Source organism: Sinocyclocheilus grahami, unplaced genomic scaffold, assembly GCF_001515645.1.
Source record: "Sinocyclocheilus grahami isolate Dianchi unplaced genomic scaffold, SAMN03320097.WGS_v1.1 scaffold160.1, whole genome shotgun sequence".
Taxonomy (NCBI): domain Eukaryota; kingdom Metazoa; phylum Chordata; class Actinopteri; order Cypriniformes; family Cyprinidae; genus Sinocyclocheilus; species Sinocyclocheilus grahami.
Window position 1 is genome coordinate 1,515,151 of NW_015505339.1, and position 20,686 is coordinate 1,535,836.

The 20,686-nt window shown below is 34.7% G+C and overlaps 1 protein-coding gene across 1 annotated transcript in view; it reads left to right on the plus strand.

Annotated features, from left to right (window-relative positions):
* LOC107592884 (multiple epidermal growth factor-like domains protein 6) overlaps positions 1 to 20,686 on the plus strand; it is an 88,721-nt gene that overhangs the window by 9,919 nt on the left and 58,116 nt on the right. The window contains exon 5 of the mRNA XM_016282460.1: positions 8,568 to 8,672. Within this exon, the coding sequence (XP_016137946.1) occupies positions 8,568 to 8,672 (105 nt within the window). The remainder of the gene's footprint in view (positions 1 to 8,567; positions 8,673 to 20,686) is intronic.

The window sequence follows — 20,686 nt, forward strand, 5'->3', positions numbered from 1 at the left end:
AGGACTGTCATAGTCTGCATACTTCCACAAGCACCCCTGACGAAGAGTTTTTTTTTTTTTTGCATGTTTGCGACTGTTAAACCGTGAACTAGTCACACATTCCATTCCATCCCACCTGTCCACTGTGGAATTAGGAAATTAGTATCAAGATTTGCTGTAATCCTCTTACTTGTGGATTCTGATTTGCTTTATGGGTTTGACTAGTGTCAGTGCTTTATGGTGACTTACCAGGGTGCAGACTGGAGAAAAATGTGCACAGATTAGTTGCACCACTTGTAGTGTGGACTGGTGTGGTTGCTTACTATTCAAACTCTCTGAAATGTGCCGTTCTTTTGAAATTTCTATTCATCAAAGAATCCTGAAAAAAAAGAATATCATTAAACTAAAATATTTAGCAGCACAACTGTTTTCAATACTGAAAATAATAAGAAATGTTAATTGAGCAGCAAATCAGCATATTGGAATGATTTCTGAAGGATCACTGAAGATTGGAGTAATGATGCTGAAAATTCAGCTTTGCATCAGGAATAAATTAAAACAGTTATTTTAAATTATAATAATATTTCACTGTTTAGCTGTATTTTTGCTGAAATAAATACAGTCTTGGTGAGCATTAGAGACTTCTTTCAAAAACATGAAAAAATCATTCACAATTTTGAGCACAGGTGTAATACATCTATGGGATTTTGCTCGTTTTATTGTATGCCAGGTAAAAATAAGTTTTGTACTGTAATAGCACATCTCTCATAAAGCTGCAGATCTGAAGCATCATCATGTAGTACATGGAATGAATTACACACCGCATTTTAATACTTAGGGTTGGTGGTTTAGTTTAAATGATTCTAATTGTCATCCTTGCCTTAGCAACAAAGCCCTGATCTCACTTTGTCTGAATTTGTTTTACTTTCTAAAGCCAAAAGGCCCGGTTTGTAATTGGATTTCAGCAGCTCATCCCGTTTGCTGTCTGGTCTGGGTGGGGTCTTGTCATTGTCATTGTTCTGGTAACAAGAGAGCTCCTCTGGTTTGTCTTTTCGAATGAGTTTTGCTGTGCCTAAATGGACCAGTTGGGAATCCTTTGATAGGATTTTATAGGACTGTCATAGTCTGCATACTTCCACAAGCACCCCTGACAAAGAGTAGCCTAGCTATAGACCCTTATTAGGCCATGATATACTCACAGCGAGTAAAAAGGGGTTTAACATACCTGAACAGTAATATACCAAGGTGCTCTGTCCAGTGGCGTTTTAAGCTGAGTAAGAAGTTTAAAAGGAACAGTTCACCCAAAAATGAAAATTTGCTGTTAATTTACTCACCCTCAGGCCATCCAAGATCTAGGTGACTAAAAATAAATGTTTTAGCTGAAACCATGGTCGTTGGTGATTCATTAAATGCAGGTCAGTTTGCCTGTTTTGAGAATTAAAAAAACCTTTTGTATCATCTAAAACTGTTTGTGGCTCGATCAGCACAGATCTACAAGTTACTCAAAACACACTTTTGGACGCCTGACAGTCACTCTGACTTGAAATTAGTCAAAATACCAGCGTTTATGATCCTATGACGCCAACAGTCCCCCGACAGTCACTGAACCGAGGAAACAGTTCAACTCTGACCAAAGACGATGAGTGGGTGAGGCGGTAAACTGAGCACTTGAACGAAGGCCGAAATTAATGTTTTTATAGTTTCTCATTGCTTATGTAAAAAGTTGAGCTGATGAAGACTAGTTAATCCAATTTATATGCTTTAGACATGCTTCATTATTGGGTGCTTTAGTAATATAATTGCGTATACATTACGTCATAACATGATAACGTAAAATAACTAGTGAATTAAACCCGTTCATTGAAAATAATTCAGAAAAGAATTGGACTTCCCTAATTGCCTGAGGCTCTGTAAATAATGTTCAGTTTCATGCACAGACTGATCATTTTGTTTCATAAGACTTCATTATATCGTCAGAAGCCACGGGTATTATTTTGTGTTTGTTGATATGCCTTTTTGATTCTCAAAAACGGGCAGCTGTTGACTTGCATTTTATGAATCATCAATTGTTTCAAACAATAATCTTCTTTACTGTTCTGCTGAAGAAAAAAAAAGCCACTGACATCCTGAATGGCCTGAGGATGAGTAAATTAACAGCAAATTTTCATTTTGGGTGAACTGTCCCTTTAATTCCAGAAGTTTCAATAAATGAATGTTCTTCGGGGTTTACACTTTTTGTTAATTTAGAAGATTTCCAGTGGTTTTAAACAGAATGAGCTAACTTTTCCAGAAAGTTAATTTTGGCAAGCTGTTTTGAACTTCGTTAGGGCCTGATTTTGTTCGAAATGCTGTCATAGTGCCTCTAGTTAGAGTAGATGCCATATTTGATTTGCCAGGCATGAATATGGGGCTGTGAGAGGTCCATTCAATAGCTTGTACTGTCTAAAAGCCTTAGTTCGAGTTTTGTGCATGCATGGCGTTAGGGCTGCACAATTAATCAAAATTAAATCGCAAAGGTGATAAATCGCGATTAGGCAGAAGCTGCGATTGTCATGCGTATCTTTCAGTGAAGCATGGTTCTGTGATCAGCAGTAAATCTCCATCCGAAGGCCAGAGGGCGCTCTCACGAGGAAACTCTAAATACACCCTGCAGAAGAAACCCAAGAAAATGCTTTTAGCAGTTGCTGAATAAACAGAAGATTTAACTGATTTCATTAATTCAACGTGACTAATAAATACACGACTACGACAATATATGGTTTATCTGAGTTTGTCTTATTATAATTTTTATTATAATAAAGCATTTAATAATGCAGTGCTAATCGACATAGCCTTTATCACTCTTCGCAAACAGCTTTCATAATCGCAGAATGATTTCTTCAATTTCATAATGGCGCGATTAAATCGTCTGCGATTATGAACGCGATTTTGCATAGCTTGTCAATGAACTACGGCTCTGTGTATTAAAGGGGTCATATGATGCTATTTTAAAGATGCTGCATCAACACTACTGCTGTTCCTGAAACCATGCATTCTCTCTTTGCGTGCACATTTGGGCGGCATTATGCTAATATTTCCACATAGTGACGTAGATATGTGGGGGCGTGTTAGAACGAGCCGTTTTAGGTAGGCGTGGTTGACTCTTAACTTTTATAAAGAATATCTCTTTGGATTTGAGACTTTAGTCTTTGCAACTTTACAGATCTTCTTTATGCACCAAGAGCTTGTAACACTTCAAAGAGAAAGTAAAATTTGAAATCGCATCATATGACCCCTTTAAATGCCGCTCCATCTGAACGCACGTGCTGGAGATTTACTACTAATCACAGAACCGGCTTTACTGACAAGATGCGCATGACAATCACATTTGATTAATCGTGCAGCCCTACATGGCATATTTTTTGTGTTTTTTTGACTAGATGATCCTCGTGTTCATTGTCAAATCAAGCCTGGCGTCTATCCTGACTAAGATTGGGCCTGTTGTTCTATTTTGGATGAAGGCACTCTATGGTTCCCAGAAGTGGTTTTTTGACTCCAGGTCACATTCGGTCAAAACAGTTCCTTGTACCCAAAGCCCCCTAAACTAAATCCTTCTCTTAATCAAGTTAACATCCACAGTTCATTTTTATCCCGGACTCGTGGCGGCTCTAGTGGTCTCATGCCAGAATGACTGACAGTTGCATAACAGTTTATCCTGCAAGTTGTGATTTTCTCTGGAGTCTTATTACTAGAGCCAACACAAACCTCAAAGACCCCTTTGTCTCTCAGAGAAGGTGAAACTACTCATTATACCTGCAAAATTTAGGCCTCGTCCCCCGATCCAGCTTTGGTTTGTTTTTAAACACGCTCAGCATGCATTCCTGTACACCGCTTAACATCTTTTCCTCTTCTGCGTCAGTATCTGTTGCCTTTAAACCGCGCTCAGCTTTTATCTCTGCAACTTGAGACCTGGAAGTACTTTAAGAAATGGGACAAACTAATCACTTCTTTTTCTGAGCCACTGAACATGGACAAAACACGGGTTGATGCTCACACCAGAAATCCCCCGTCTGACTGGCACACGTACAGAACGTCTGTCTTCACAACCTTTTCGTTCAGCGTGATTCACTGGCCAGCTGGGATGGACAATCAAGAGGCTGTTGGATTTGCAGCGGCAGTAAAGTGTGTGGCAGAAAAGGCCGTTTGGATCTTGTTAAGGAGTCGAAAGGTCGTCTCTGAGGTGTTGCCGTCATTTAGTGATCTGCTTGATAAAAGGAAGCGTGCAGTGATGGCTTTTCTTTGCTTTGCCCCCTAAATGCTAGTTAGTTTTAATGTAGCGGTTCTCAACCTTTTTGTCTCTGAGGACCACCATCATCCTTGACAATATTTGAAGGCCTCAAACTAGGAGCTGCAATTTAAATTAAATATTAATATATTTATATAAATATTTTGAAATATATTTTAAAATATAGAATTATAAATTATTAAAATAATAACATTCCATAATTCCAGAAGTTTCAATAACTGAATGTTTAGAGAATTTAGAGAAATTACTGTAGGAGTGGCAAATTAAAAAAATTTAATATTTATAATATTATTATGGGTTATATTTATGATAATATTGAATTTAATTATTTAAATAATTAATAAAAAAAATAATAATAAACAATTCAAATAATACAATTTTGCAATTCCAGAAGTTTCAATAACTGAATGTTCTTCAGGGTTTACATTTTTTTTAAATTACCATATGAATTTACAGAAAATAGGAGTGGCAATTTAATTTGTTTAATTAAACATTTATTTAAATATTATAAATTATATTTATAACAATATACAATATTAAAATAATTAAATAGAGTAAGTACAATAATGCTTAAAATTAATTCTGCAATTTACACATTTCATTACCAGTGAATTTAAAACTTAGTCGTTCGTGATCACTTGTATTTATTTATTTGTTTGTTTGTTTATATTTTATATTCACAAATAGCAATTTTTCACAAATCAATTCACAAATATTTTAGAACTTGACATAATTACAAAAAAGTTTTTTAAGTGTAGATGTTTTTTTATTTTTTATTTTTTACGGTTGCCAGGTCTAGAAATCACACTTTTAAAATTCCCTCATATATCCAGGTTTTCCAATGTGACTAAAACATGTAATTCTAAAGAACAAAACAAAATAAAAATAAGAAACTAATAAAAAATAAGAACAAGAATAAGACATCCGTTTACATCTTGTTTTTATTTTCTGTTTTAGCTTGTTTTAAAGCATGTTTAGTGTTATCTAAAATCTTTTAAGCCATCTTGCCACCGAGTGGGTCTAAAGAGCACTTCTTCTCATGAGCTTCCTCTGATGAGAGTACTGTATCTCAAATCTTTGGCCTTAGGACCCCGATTTAACATTTTGGCAACCCAGCACAGAGTCAAAAAATAGTTTATTGTGCAAAAGCAAATAAAATGTCTTTAGAATCAAACACTGAAATTTGTTAATATGACCATGATTAACAAAAATGATTAACATGACATTGGCTGAGTAGGAAAGTGACCAATTTAGCAAACTGTAAACAGCAGCGAATGCCTGATTTTCAGTATTTATAGTTTGAGTGTCTGGTTTCGAAATGTCAATTGAATTTTGATGGTTGCATGCTCTTGGGAGGCGATAATTCACTCCATAAAACAAATTGTGGTCAGCATGCAAACAGTATTGTTTATTCTTGTTACAAGTGAGCATTTATTTAAAATAGTCTGCATACTTTTGTTCTTCTTTCTCAAGGATGAGTGCTTGTCACACAATCTGTCAATGTCGGCATCTGTTTCATGCGGCTAACTTCTACCAAGTGATGTTGAATTTGAGGCAAAATACTGTAGTTTTTGATTGGACTCGTGACCTTTGATATCAACAACAAAACAGATATTATTTTGACTTTTAAAAATTAAAGGATTAATTCATTCAAACATGAAAACCTGTTGAAAATGTACTGATCCTCAGACTATCCAAGATGGAGATCAATTTGTTTCTTCATCAATGTAGCATTACATCACTTGCTCAGCAATGGATCCTCTGCAGTGGATGGGTGCCATCAGAAACAGCTGATAAAACCATCACAATAATCCACACCACTCCAGTCCATCAATTAACATCTTGTGAAGTGAAAAGTTGTGTGTTTGTAAGAAACAAATCCATCATTAATATGTTTTAACTTTAAACCGTCACTTCTGGACAAAGTATCCTTAATCCATAGTCCATAATTGATAATAACACTTCCTCCAGTGACAAAATCTGTTTAGAACTGTTTTTGCTTGTTAATGGTGCTTGATCTGTGCATATTTCTCATCTGATTCAGACAAGATGATCTTTTCACTGGAGAAAGCTAAATTACAGATGCGTAATATGCGTCCTCTATATTATTTTAACCAGAAGCAACGGTTTGAAATGAAAAACTAATGATTATTTAGTTTCTCAGCTTTTCTCTTCACAAAACTGATGGACTGGAGTGGTGTGGATTATTTGTGGATTATTGTGATGTTTTTATCAGCTGTTTGGACACTCAATCTGACGGCACCCATTCACTGCAGAGCATCCACTGGTGAACAAGTGATGAAATGCTACATTTCTCCAAATCTGTTCCCTTGAAGAAACAAATTAATCTACATCTTTGATGGCGTGAGGGAGAGTAAATCTTCAGCAAATTTCATTTTTGGGTGAACTATTCCTTTAAAAAGTAGACTTATGATTAGTTGAATTTTATTATTAACATAGTTTTTTTCCCTGCAAGCCACTAGATGAAACTTTCTCAGAAAGGTTTTCTTTTGTCTTGTGCTTTCTTCTTGAGATTTATGCCACTTTGCAGAACTGGAACTCATAAAATAACACACATCAAGGCGCTTCAGGAAAATTGCTTTGGTTTAATTTGGTAAGGCTTGTGAGTGGGACGACAAACAAATTCTGTTTCTCATTCTGGTCTAAATGTCTGCAAAAGTTAATCTTGAAGCTATTTACAATCGGGGTCTTTTGGGGTACGCTACGTACACGCTGAAACCCTGTTTATTTCTTTGTTTCTCAAGTATACCATTTGACTTAATGACTCTGGGTTGTTTTAGAAGTGCCCTCGGTGCTTGAAGCAGGCTTTAGTGAGACTTCCTTCCCTTTTAAGAAAATGTGCACTTGAAAATACTCATCTTTTCTTTAAGGAGCAAAAGTCAGAATTTGAAGTTGGGAGCGAAAGTGGCAAATTATTTTGACTGATGCTGACAAAGTGATTTAAAACAGAACTGACCACCAATAGAGGCAATAATGAGTGAATGGAAGCAGGTCTTTGTTGCCGGAGACGGAAATGTCCTGAACGAGGACCAGGAATGTGCCTAACTACTGTCCTGGGTGGTCTGTCCACATGACCAACAATGCCTGTTGTTACAAAGACAGTAATTGTCCATCCATTCTTTCAGGTCTGCTAATGTTTAGAATGGGAATGTGTCTTTGAATTGGCACAATTGGTCATCTAAGGTGAGTGAAGCTCAGCTAATCGCTCACAACAATCCTCGTGGATTTGATTTAACAGACTTGAGTTGAAGGTATTTCAGGGTTTATGAAGATTCATATCATGTTTTGTCTCGATTATCGTGAGTTCCAGCACATATTATGTAATAATGTATTATGTAATAATATGGGTATTGCCAAAGGTTTATTCATATTCAGATATTTCAAAAGGAAATGCTCCGGAATGTTTTGATCCTGACTTGTGTAGATTACTTTGGTTTCTGTAAAACCTTTTTTCATATATTTAGATTGCAATCTTTCAGGTTTTGAAATGCATGATATTTTTGCGTATATATTATATGATGACAAAGACGTTGAGTGACTGCTCTTAAAAGTGCAATATGATGGTTTTTGCTTTTTGAAAATAATATTCATGTTTTGACATAACTTTCATATTATGACACCATTCACATATCAAAACATGTTACAGTGGTGGTGTAATTTCACATGCTAACATTCAGTGTTATTTTAGTATTATTTATATACTTATATTTGTTTGTGTTTATTATAAAATATGTTAAATATTTTAGTAAATATTTGTTATTTAATATTTAATATTTTAGTAAATGTTAAATAATTTAAATGAGCTTTTATTTTTATATTTTCAATTTCAATTTAATTGTAGTTTTGTCATAATTTTTTTCCCGGCATTTCTATATAGTTTTATTGATTTTTTTAACATAACATACTGTATATACATATAAAACTTATTTCAGTTAGCTGCCAAGTTTTATTTTATTTTGTTCTGTTTTATTTCAGTTATTTACAATTATTTTTAATAGTTTTAGTTTTAGTTAACATTAACTGCAGTAATGTGTTTGTGTTGGTGATGTGGATTTAAACTGTCTCTGATAGTCAATCTAAGATATTCATACAACTCTATTGTTATGCTCTGTTTATTGCAAGAGTTTGTCAGTTTTCAGGAGTGCGCAAGAGTGTTTTGTCTTCAGGTGTTAACAGGCTAATAGTACAACAGAAACCGCTGCTGAAGCCGCATGTTCTTATGTCTCATGTCAGCTTCCAGGCGTGTGATCAGCATCTCTTTGTGTCTGTGTGTCTCTGACAGCTGTGTGCAGTTACGGCGTGTGCTTTAATGGAGGTCAGTGCAGAGAAGGTTCTGCTCAACTCTGCCACTGTCCGGCCAGATTCAGCGGTCCAAGCTGCCAGTACGGTAAGTCCATTTCCAAAGGTTAAACCCTCCAGCCACGTTATACATTCACTTTATATTTCTTCACTTTTATTTATTTATTTATTTATTTATTTATTTAATAATATTTTATACAACATCTTTCATGTATTATTATTATTATTAATACAATTATTTATTATTATTATTATTATTATTATTATTATTATTGTTGTTGTTGTTGTTGTTAATTATAATTATTATTATTAATTATTATGAATATGGCAACAGGCCACTATTTATTTTTTATTAGTATAAAAAATAAGTACAGTTAGTATTAGTACAATTATTTATTATTAGTATTATTGTTAATTATAATAATAATAATTATTATTAATTATTGTTAATATGGCAACAGGCTACTATTTATTTTTATTTAATGCACCAGGTTTACATTTCACTTCAAGTTGTATCCTGTGTATATATACAATATAGAAGTCTGTATTCTATATAAAAAAAACAAAAAAAAAACTTGAATCTTACAATCCAGTAGCTTTTGTGTGTGCACTCTATAAATTAAAAGTCTAGTTATATTGTTTTTGCAGCATTTCCTGTCAAAAAAATGCAAGTTTCCCCCCTACAGAGCATTTTCTCGGGCTGTTTGAGTCTCTAATGTATTGAAAACCAAGATTTTGACCAAGAAAACCAACAGCAGTCATAGCCAGTGAGAGAGGATGCTAATAACGGAGGATGTTGTTTTTTGGTGATAATCTACACACGACAGGAAATTCTTCACAAATCTCACCCTACATTTTTAGTTACTGTAGTCTCCTCTTTGTCTAGTAGAGTGATAACAGACACTGGGATCATGGGTAATCCAAGGGCCGCTTGTGTATCAAAAGTGCTGCAGACAGATTCAATTAATTACGCAGCTTTCAGCAACATTATGAGCATCTAAGTTATCGCTTGCGTATTTACTTCTAGAGACTCTGAATGCAACCGATGTAGTTTGAAGTTGCGTGACCTGATGGCTTTCGTCTGTTATCTGCTTCATTTTTTCAACAAGTCTGTTTGCCGCAACCAGCGGTATCTTGAAGACAAAGTCAGATGTGCACAGCTGGTAACCATTGGTCATTTATTCTGGGCAGTTTCTTATATGTGTGTCGTTAGGAGTGATGCTGATTGATTTGGTCGGCATATACGAAAACACTAAAAGCCACAATCTATTACAGCAAAGCGTAATGGAGACTGCGGCCTTGTTTACCCCATGCATCTTCTTTAATGCCAGACTGACACTGAAAAAAGAGACAATCAGGAAGAAAATATGAGTGAATCTCACAAATCCTGTTAAGCATGTCCTGATCATATTTCACCACGAAATCGAGAGAAAAAAAATAGATTTGCTTGAAGAAAATAAAGGCTGAAGTAAGCTCCTCCTCGTGATAGGTGTGTGGTGGATATTCATTCATTCATTAATTCTTGTTGTTGACGAATTAGTATTAATAATAATAATGCATTAAACATTTAACACTAATATTTTATACAATGTCATACATTATTTTTATTTCTTACTTTCATGCATATTATTTTTTTGTTTTGTTGTTTTTTTGTTGTATTAATACTAAATGCATGAAAGGAATGTTATTGTATAAAATTATATTATAACACTATATATTGTTTAACATTTGTATACAATATTGTTCATGCATTATTATTATTACTATTATTATTATACTTACATATTTATTTATTCTTGCTGTTGTCATATTAATACTAATAATGAATGAAAGCTCTTATTGTATAAAATGATACAACACTATATATTATATAATAATTTATGCAATGTCTTTTATTATTATTATTATTATTGTTTTAGTTTTTTTTTTAGATTATATTTCATGCACGCATATTTATTTTTAGTTATTCTTGCTGTTGTTGTATTGATATTAATAATAAAGCATGATATGTTATACAACACTGTTGTATAATATTTGCATGTAGTATTTTTCATGCATTATTATTATTATATTTATTTTCTTTTGATTGATTCTTGCTGTTGCCGTAATAATAATAATGCATGAAAGTTATGTTAATGTATAGCATCATACAACACAATATTTTGCATAATAGTTTCATACAATGTATTTCATGCATTATTATTGTAGTTGTTGTTATTAATCTACACCGGACGCGACAGCACCGCAACAGCTAAAGTCGCGACAAAGTAACCTTTGCAAATCATTTGAACTTTGTGTCAGTAGCCTACGTCATAAATAGAACGAGGCATCAGTTTTCTGTCAGAAATTTGTTACAATACAGTGTGCAACTACACTGTATCCAGTGTAGTCTGACAGCATCAATGATTTTTTTAGGTTAGTTTTTTATAGTATTTTGTTGCGTCCGTCGCGCCATGTCACTCGCGTCCGGCGTAGACATGGTGAGAGCCACGCAGATGTACGTTCACTTCTGTGTCTATTTGTGCCTGAAATGACACATACATGTGATTACATCCTTGTAAACTCAGTTGCTTATGGCTTTGGTGAAGGTAAACAACTGAGAAAGAAAATGGATGTGTAAAAGTATATTCACAGCAGTTTAATGTTCTTGTTGCTTTCTGTGTCATGAATGTTAACCAAACAATAAAACACACAGAGAAAAATCACTTTTGTAGCTTTAACACAGATGTATTAATTTCATTTATACAGTGAAGACTATGCAGTGTTATTTTACATTTGATTATTCAGTTTCTGTACCTGAATACTGTAAGAATTACCTGAAAAAAAAAAAATTTTTTTTATTTAATTTGTATCTTTGTTCTATTATATTCATCTATGCTTGTTTATTTTCTATGCTGATTTACTCACCTACAAAATTACACCAATCATTGACACCCCCCCCTCCCCCCCCAAACCATATGGCGATTTTTTTCATATATATCGCAATGTGAGTTTTTTTCCCAATAATCTCGCAGCCCTTATCTGAAGGAATCTTGGGTTGTTGGATGTTTGCGTGTGTAGATCTGATAGTGGTCCGCTACCAGCAATAAATCTAGCAATAAATTAATCTGCTCTAATGTCGGATTAGTAACGAAATTCTGCAAATTAAAGATTTAAAATTAACGCAGAATAAGCAGACAAGCAACACAATACCTCTCCGCGTGAATACGCCACCAACACACTGAATAGCGTGAGTTGCCACCAACACACACACACAAATGATCACAATTTCAGGAATTCTTTTTCATTTTGATGATCCCGGACGAGCCCCCATTAAATGTTACGACTTGTGGGACTAGGGTGTATGAGGCAACATTTAGATTGTAATTAATTTGGCGTGGTGACGGTGGCAAGAAACCAAACTTCAAACAAAGTACTGCCAAAAACAGTGATATTTATTTTAGGGCTGTGCAATTAATCGCATACGATTGTCAAGCGCATCTCTTCAGTAAAGCCGGTTCCGTGATTGGTAGTAAATCGCCATCACCTGCTTTCAGATGGAGCGGCATTTAATACACAGAGCCGTAGTTCACTGACAAGCTAGGCAATATCGCGTTCATTATCGAATGCGATTCATCTGCGATTATGAACGAGATATTGCCTAGCTTGTCAGTGAACTACGGCTCTGTGTATTAAATGCCGCTCCATCTGAAAGCAGGTGATGGCGATTTACTACCAATCACGGAACCGGCTTTACTGACGCAATGCAGATGACAATCGCATGCGATTAATTGCACAGCCCTAATTTATTGTACATTTGTAAAGAGTTAATTAATAAAGAATTAGATGCCAAAATATATATATATATATATACACAATAAACTATTTACTCAACAAGTCAACTTAACCCAAAACAAATAAATAAATAAACCCAAGGGAAAAGGAATGCAAGCGGCGCCAAAGGAAAGAAAATAATATAACAAAACCCAAAACTAACTTACAATGAAACCTCTAACCTAACCTTTGAAACGCACAGTGAAAACAGACTTGATGAAGGGATTAAACCATATTGTGCTTTCGATTTTAATTTGTTTGACAGATACTGTGCCAAAGCATAATGGTCCAAAACACAACTTTAAAGACCTTTTATGTTAGAATAAGAAGTTTAAATATATTTTAAAAACTACACTTTTTGCCCGGAAGACCTATCGTTTCATATCGTCATGTGACCTCGATAATATCGACACAGTTTTGCTATCGCGATATCATGATATTGATAATATCGTTACATCCCTAGTATGTAGAAATATGATATACATTACAATAATTATAATAATGATTATAAAGCCCCTTATACACCTCCTACAGCCCCTTCTGGGCTTGGCCCCTGTAATAATTGCAAAATACTCAACAGCTGGTGTTGTAAAGGTAAAAGATTTGAATTTGATTATATATGTGTTTGAGAGGTCAGAAGGTAATGTTCGGAGTCTGTAGGGTGCTGCAGGGCGTCTGAGCTATTGAACCTGTGCTGAGGGTCTGTTGATGTTAATGGAGGAGGATGTCTAGAGCTGTTGCTGGAGTGTCAGTTTTACAGCAGGTCATGCAAGTCATCAAATGGACATCTGAGCACTGAGACCCTGAGCTATAAATACAGCTTTCAACCTCTGCAGGACACCAGTTAACACTGACTCCTAGTGAGCTACTGGAGACCTCATTATTAGGCCCGTTTTAGTCACATTTTAAGACAGCATCTCTGTCCATGTATCCTTCTTAAATAAGGCAATCCCAAAATACACTGTGGGTGAGAAAGGCAAATGGAATTGAGGTATACAGTATACATATACACTACCAGCATGTCTACCAATCAGGCCTGAACGTTGTTTTTTTTCTTTTTATGAAAAATACAGAAAAAATTAATATTGTGAAATATTATTACAATTTTAAATAACTTTCATATGTGAATATATGTTAAAATGAAATTTATTCCTGTGAGTCTTCAGTGTCACATAATCCTTCAGAAATCATTCTAATATTCTGATTTGCTGCTCAAGAAATATTTCATTATCAATACAGGTTGTGTTTTTGAGGTTACATGTCAGTTAGTCGTGGATGTAGTTTGAAAACAGCAACTTTGGGAACAGAACCAAATTAGCAGGGCTAAAATTAGAAGGAGATATCAGAGAATAAAATCAAAATTAATGGGACTAATAAAATCCTAAAAATTGTCATGCCAAATTCAAAAGGGAATAATTTTCTAGTTATTATCTCTATATTATCTCTATATTATTTCTAATATATTTCAGTAGCTAGAAATTGCTATCTTTGAAAATCTTTTCAAAAACCTTTATTCTGTAATCACAAATTTTTGCAAAAGTAATAGCAATTTTGTGATTTAAATATTTGGGATCCCTGAATAAAACTGTGTTTATAGATATTATGTGTTTATTTCACGACAAGTGTCTGGATGTTGAATCCGCTGAAAGAGCAGATTAGATTGTTTTTTCTTGGTCAATTGAATCTTCTCTGGAAGTTTGATTGACAGGCGATCTGACCAATCATAACACCAAATCTGCCATTTTTGTCCAACAAACAAACCAGACAGGAGAGTAGATTAACGTTGATATACTTGAACTTGAAGGGTTTTCTAAGCTCCATCTTCAAGTTGGCTTACGTTTTCTGATGGAATCCAAACTTTGGCTGTTGTAGGTAGAAACAAGCTACTTGCTTATGGAGACCGGATTAGACAAGGAAACCCCAGGGACTCAGTGGAAACATGTTTATCAAGAGTTTAGCACACAGTACAGACAAGGAAATATGCTGGAATGATAAATATTCCCAAGTATTTTCTCGGAATGTGACGACAGCTTGTTTGTGGAAACGACGCTAAACCATTTGAGAAGAGAGTTGATATACACTCTTGCAAAATGTGTGGAGTCATTCGGTTATCTGAGGTAATGACCGCAAATAGGTGTTGGATTTACAGAGACAAAAGTTTATGAATGATAAAGCTGACATGTACTGTGTCATGATGCTAAAAACGTGAAGGAATCATGCATGTTTTATTTAATGCATTTTATTCATGGCAAGGTTAGTTAACTAAAAGTAAAGTTATATATAAAGTTTATTCAGCATCATTTGTGATTTTCATTTAGTTTTATTTGATGTAATCAAATGTGTAATAAAAACAACTTAGACTAAAACAGAAATTAAAATTGTAAAACATTTTATAGACATTTTGAAAAACCCTAAAAATGAATAAAGATGACAAACACACACCGAAAGGTTAAAATTAAAATGAACAGAAACAGAAAATGTAAAAAATAAAGACTAAAATATAATTCAAAATTATTTCTCTATTATATATAAATATAACTGATTCATGGGCTTTTTAGTCTTTACTCTGATTAAGTTTTTCTATTTTTTCATTACAAACATGCAACTTTAAACTATATTTTTATATTTGTCTGCATACATTGATGTATATTAGAGTGAATTTACAGTGATAGCCAGACAATTGAGGTGGAGTAAGTAAAATCATTCAACAAAAATAAGCAGAATGATTTTCTGGGAAAACCCGATTTTATGTAAATTACCACATTTAATTTCATGCAACATTTAACAATGTTCTTACAAATTATTTACACATGTATGCATTCTTGTTCCTGTGTAATGAATGAAGCCTGTGTCGACTCACTGAATCTTTTTTTTTTAATCGGTTCATTTTTACAGTCTAAAGCAGGGCTGCCCAACCCTGTTCCTGGAGATCTACCTTCCTACAGAGTTCAGTTCCAACCCTGATCAAACACACCTGTCTGTAATTATCAAGTGCTCCTTAAGATCCTAATTAGTTGGTTCAGTTGTGTTTGATCAGAGTTGGAGCTGAACTCTGCAGGGAGGTAGATCTCCAGGAACAGGGTTGGGCACCCCTGGTCTAAAGGAGCCAAATTACAAAAATGAGCTGGACTTCCCATGACTGAGAAGGTATTTTTTGAGAGAAAGCTGCAAGCACAATAGAAATGTGTAGTTAAAGGAATAGTTCATCTAAAAATTTGCTAATACTTTACCCACAGGCAAATTTGGGGAACAGATTTGGAGAAATGTAGAGATGACTTTTTCACTGAAGAAAGCAATATTATGGATAGAGGACTTGTATGAAGTTAAAAATGCCTTGATGGATTTGTTTCACAGCTTTTCTCTTCATAAGAAATTAATCGATGAACTGGAGTGGTGTGGATTACTTGTGGATTATTGTGGTGTTTTTATCAGCTGTTTGGACTCTCATTCTGACGGCACCCATTCACTGCAGAGCATCCACTGGTGAGCAAGTGATGTAATGCTATACATTTCTCCAAATCTGTTTCCATGAAGAAACAAACTCAACTATCTTGAATAACCCGAGTAAATTATCTGCAAATTTTAATTTTTAGATTTAAGTGTTACTGCTTTCAGTTTGTTCCTCTCCAGTACCACTTTCTGAAAATCTGCTTGTCTGTGTAGGAATGACAGAGTTGGCCTCTCTGACCAGACTCCACTAACAACATGCTGTTCACCTTTATGGTTCATTAGTATGCAGCCATTGCTTTGTATGCTTCGTTTATCAGCCTGTTTTAAAGCTATTAAAGTGGACGTAAATTATATCTATAGAATTGCTCAGCTAATTGTTTTCCTATCCCATCCTGTGTGCTGAGCTTTATATTAGTTCATTTAATGGGCCATTAGCTGGAGGACACGGGGGGCAAACACCTTTGTGCTTAAAATGTTCCTTGGCTCCTTTTGGTTTACACAATGTAAAACATGAAGGCAAAACTGAATGAAGACAAGAAGTTTATGCACAACTTCTGTTTATACTTCTTTTAATTTTTGATGTTCTTTCCCCACATAGAGTTAAACAATTTATGGTTCAAATTCATTTTAAATGGTTTTGTTTTCTGATTTGTGTTGTGCTGTAGTTCACAGAACATAATGACTGCTAAAACTCACCTTGACCTGATCCTGGTTAGCAGGGCTGGGAAACTCTGTAGTAGTAGTAGTAATTCATCCACACGGCTTTAAGATAACTGAGCTACAGTTTATCCATGGTCACGTGTCTATGTTTTACGATGCTCTCGTAGCTGTAAAACATGTGTTTGACATTGTACATGCTCCATTTCATCGTGATTATTGAGTAATTCAGCCAATGGGTCTGTGAAATATCAGTCTAACATAGTCAGCAGCATAAACTCTGAAAAAATGTTTATAAACAGTTACTAGCAAGTAACACATTGAATTGAAATAGTGTTTTCTTTTAAAACATACCCAGTGTTATTATCATGAGAGTACAGTATACTCAGAAATGGATAAATATTCATTCTTCTGTTAAAAATAAATATAGAAACAGTGTAGGGGATAGGGGAATGGTTATTATGTGCAAACTGTGAGAAACTCTATATTTGTGCAGTGTGCGCATGTCAAAAAAAAATCTATTCCGATTTGAAGTTTGTGACATATAAACGCGCACAATAACCCGATCACTTTATTTAGCATTCATGTAAACACTACATTCAGATTCATCAATCGGAATGGATTCAGTCGGATTGAAACAAAAATTGTGCATGTAAACATAGCAAGTGTGCCTTCAGAGCGAGATCCAATGAATGGACTGAAAATGTGTGTAAACTTTATTGAGATCGGGCCGTATCAACCAGTGATTTTATTATCAGTAATGGATGGTAGAAAGTTCAGGAATGAATGCCTTGAATATAGTCCCACAACTGAATTTTTTTTTTTTTTTTTTTTTGTCGTCATTCATATATCTCACATTTATGGGTCTCACATTTGAGTCCAAAACGGACACATTTCAAGTGACTGAATTTGGCAACTGATAAAAAAGACACAGAGAAATGCAGTAAACATCAGAAAAACAGCGTGCACATTTCTGGTTAAAAATGAAAGGCAATCAACAGACACTTAATGCAGGAAGCATCACCTTTCAAATCAGCAGCAAGAGTCAAAACTAGTCCATGTCTCACATCCATGGTTATTATAGTTAGCTAAAACTGAAACTAAATTGAAAACAATTAAAAAACATATTTGCTAACTTGAAATACAGTATAAAAAACGTATTACTCATTTTCATTTAGTATAACAACATACTAATGTTATTAAAACTGAAATAAAAATCAATAAAAAACTGTGTGAGCATATAAAAAAATAAAAAAACTAGTAATGCACACAACAAAATTACTAAAAGTACCTAAAATGAAAATGGAAAATATGAATGAATGAAAAAATCAAGCAAGCTTACTTGTGATGAAAATAATGTAATAAATAAAAAAACCTTAATGATCATTTAGAAAAAATGGGTGGACAGTTCCTTTAAAGGGGTCATATGATGCTGCTAAAAAGAACATTATTTTGTGTATTTGGTGTAATGAAATGTGTTTATGCGGTTTCAAGTAAAAAAAAACACATTATTTTCCACATACTGTACATTATTGTTTATCCTCTATGCTCCGCCTTTTTGAAACGCGTCGATTTTTACAAAGCTCATCGGTCTGAAAAGCGAGGTGTGCTGTGATTGGCCAGCTGTCCAGTGCGTTGTGATCCTTGTAATACCTGTCATACCTTTGTCATTATACAAATGTATGTCCTCATTTGTCACAAAAACGCGCGCGCACACACACACACACACACACACACAGTTTTTAAGTAACATTTTACAATCTTTTTATGAATTCTGTTTACTATAATGCAAAACCTAATGCAAATAAATAATATATATATATAATGCAAATCTAATTCTTTATACATTTTGTAAATACTAAAATTACAAAATAATTTTTTTTTTTGATGCAGTAAAATAAATGCTTAATTGCCATGAAAATAATGTAGCCAAAAGTCAGAGCCAGTCTGCAGATTTGAGTAGACAGATTTCATAGAAAATCATGTAGTGTATGATGGTCACAGACTCAGTGCGACTTGATGCAACAAAATGCTATAGAACTCATTATAATCAGTGATGCTGTCTACACTGGATGCGGCGCGACACAACAAATCCCGACAGTAAACTGCTGCCTCCTTCTATTTATGACGTACTGACACAAAGTTCAAATGATTTTTAATGTTCGCTTTGTCACGTCCAGTGTAGACAGACTTTAGCTGACACAACAGTTGTCACTTCCGGTGTAGACACGGTGTCAGACTCTGATTGAACGCTTCTCTCTGGCTTTGTTGTGATCAGAACATTTTTAAAGTCTGGTAGTGTGTGATCCTCAGTCGTTTAGTGTATGATAGACGGTGATTCCTGTTTGACTATTACAAAGATGGTACGTGTATGATGTCCAGTGTTTTCAAATCTGTTCAGATTTTAAGTTGTGTAGTTTATTACAGCCTTAACGTATTTTGTTTTAATCCTTTGATTCTGGGCTGAAATGTTCTGGACATGTTTTCGTGCCATACTGTTATTTAATTTCCAATGCTGATTGTTTTTTTTTGTTTTTTTTAACAGTGTAGTTTCTAGGTGTGGTTGTTGCATTGTGCTGTATGATAGTTAAAAAACAGTGATCTGAAAATCATTACCCGATATCATTTTGAAGTAAATCTGTTTTACGTTTTGACGTTCGTCATCGTCATCTTGACAGTTCATCAGACTCATTCATCTGGCTCTCGCAGTCACCCTGTTTTATCCCTTTTTACAGTTTTTCCAGTCACTGCTCTCTTTTGCACATCTGTTTGAGCTGCCTTTTTCTGAGATTTGGGAACGTTTGAATGCTTCCCTGAGTCCTGTTCAGCACATGTAATGTAATGATGTCAGAGTACATCATTCCAATGGAAAATCCTCCTTTAAATGGACTGACACATTGACATTCCTGTCGCATCAGCCGCATTGTTTGTTGCAAGAAGTTAATCAGTTATTAAAAAGTCTGGTTAGTGTGCAGCGTTCCATGACCCGGGAAATTCTCCACGGGTGAAACGGCCACAGCAGGACAATAGAGGGTGAGCGTGAATGGGACACCCTGATACGACATGCACCACGGGCTCCTCTGTTGCAGTTTCTCACAGTCTGTCACATGTCTCCATCCTTCCCTTTTTTAAAAAATCTTTAAAAATCTGTTTATGCAACAATGAAAATTGCAATTAAGATTTTTGTCACTTGAACCCCATATAACCTTTTAATTTTGAATTATAAACAAAAATTGGGCGAACTATCCCTTTGAGCATGAATCTCTCTCTCTCTCTCTCTCTCTCTCTCTCTCTATTTCTCTCTCTCTCTCTCTCTCAGTCAGTCACTCACTCACTCACTCACACACACACACACACACACACAGTTTAAAATAGTGTCTTAAAAATGTTTGATATTTTACCATTTTTTGCTGGATTCTACTGCAATACGAAAGAGCAAATTCTTTATAAATGTTGTAACTACTATAAAATGTGAAAAAATTATACTGAAAATTATTATTATTATTATTTTTATTTTTTTTGCAGAAAAAAAATTATCAATCACTATTTACTATTGGGAAGTACTGTATGGAAGTAAAAATGCAAAACAAAACTAAATAAAATAAAATAAAATAAAAATGATTAACACACTTTGGGCCCTATCATACACCTGGTGCAATGCGGCACCAGGCGCGATGCAAGTACTTTTTGCTAGTTTTGAGCCCGACACAGTTATCATTTCCACGTCCTGCGGCACATTGTTTAAATAGCAAATGCACTTGCGCCCATTTGGGCGCTCATGGGGGTGCGCTGGTCTGAAAATGAGGTGTGTTCAGGCGCATTGTTGGCACGTTGCTATTTTGAGGCAACTGAAATAGACTGCGTCATTGACCAATTAAAACCTGGTCTAAAGTCAATGGCACAGTATTTTTTTTGTGTGTTATTTAAGGATTGCTTTAGTAATATGTGCCTATAGGCGGGTCCACAAAGTGGGTACACTCTGCTTATTACACACACAGGGACACGCAGCAGCACACAAACATGCCAAATATGAAAAATTAAAAGATTACAATGTAAAAGATTATTATTGTGTAGACTACATAAATATAAAAATGCCTAAATGTCAAAATGGATAGTCATTGCATGTATTAGAATTAGGCTACCTATTTGCTCGAATCCGCCATGGCATATTACACACACAGG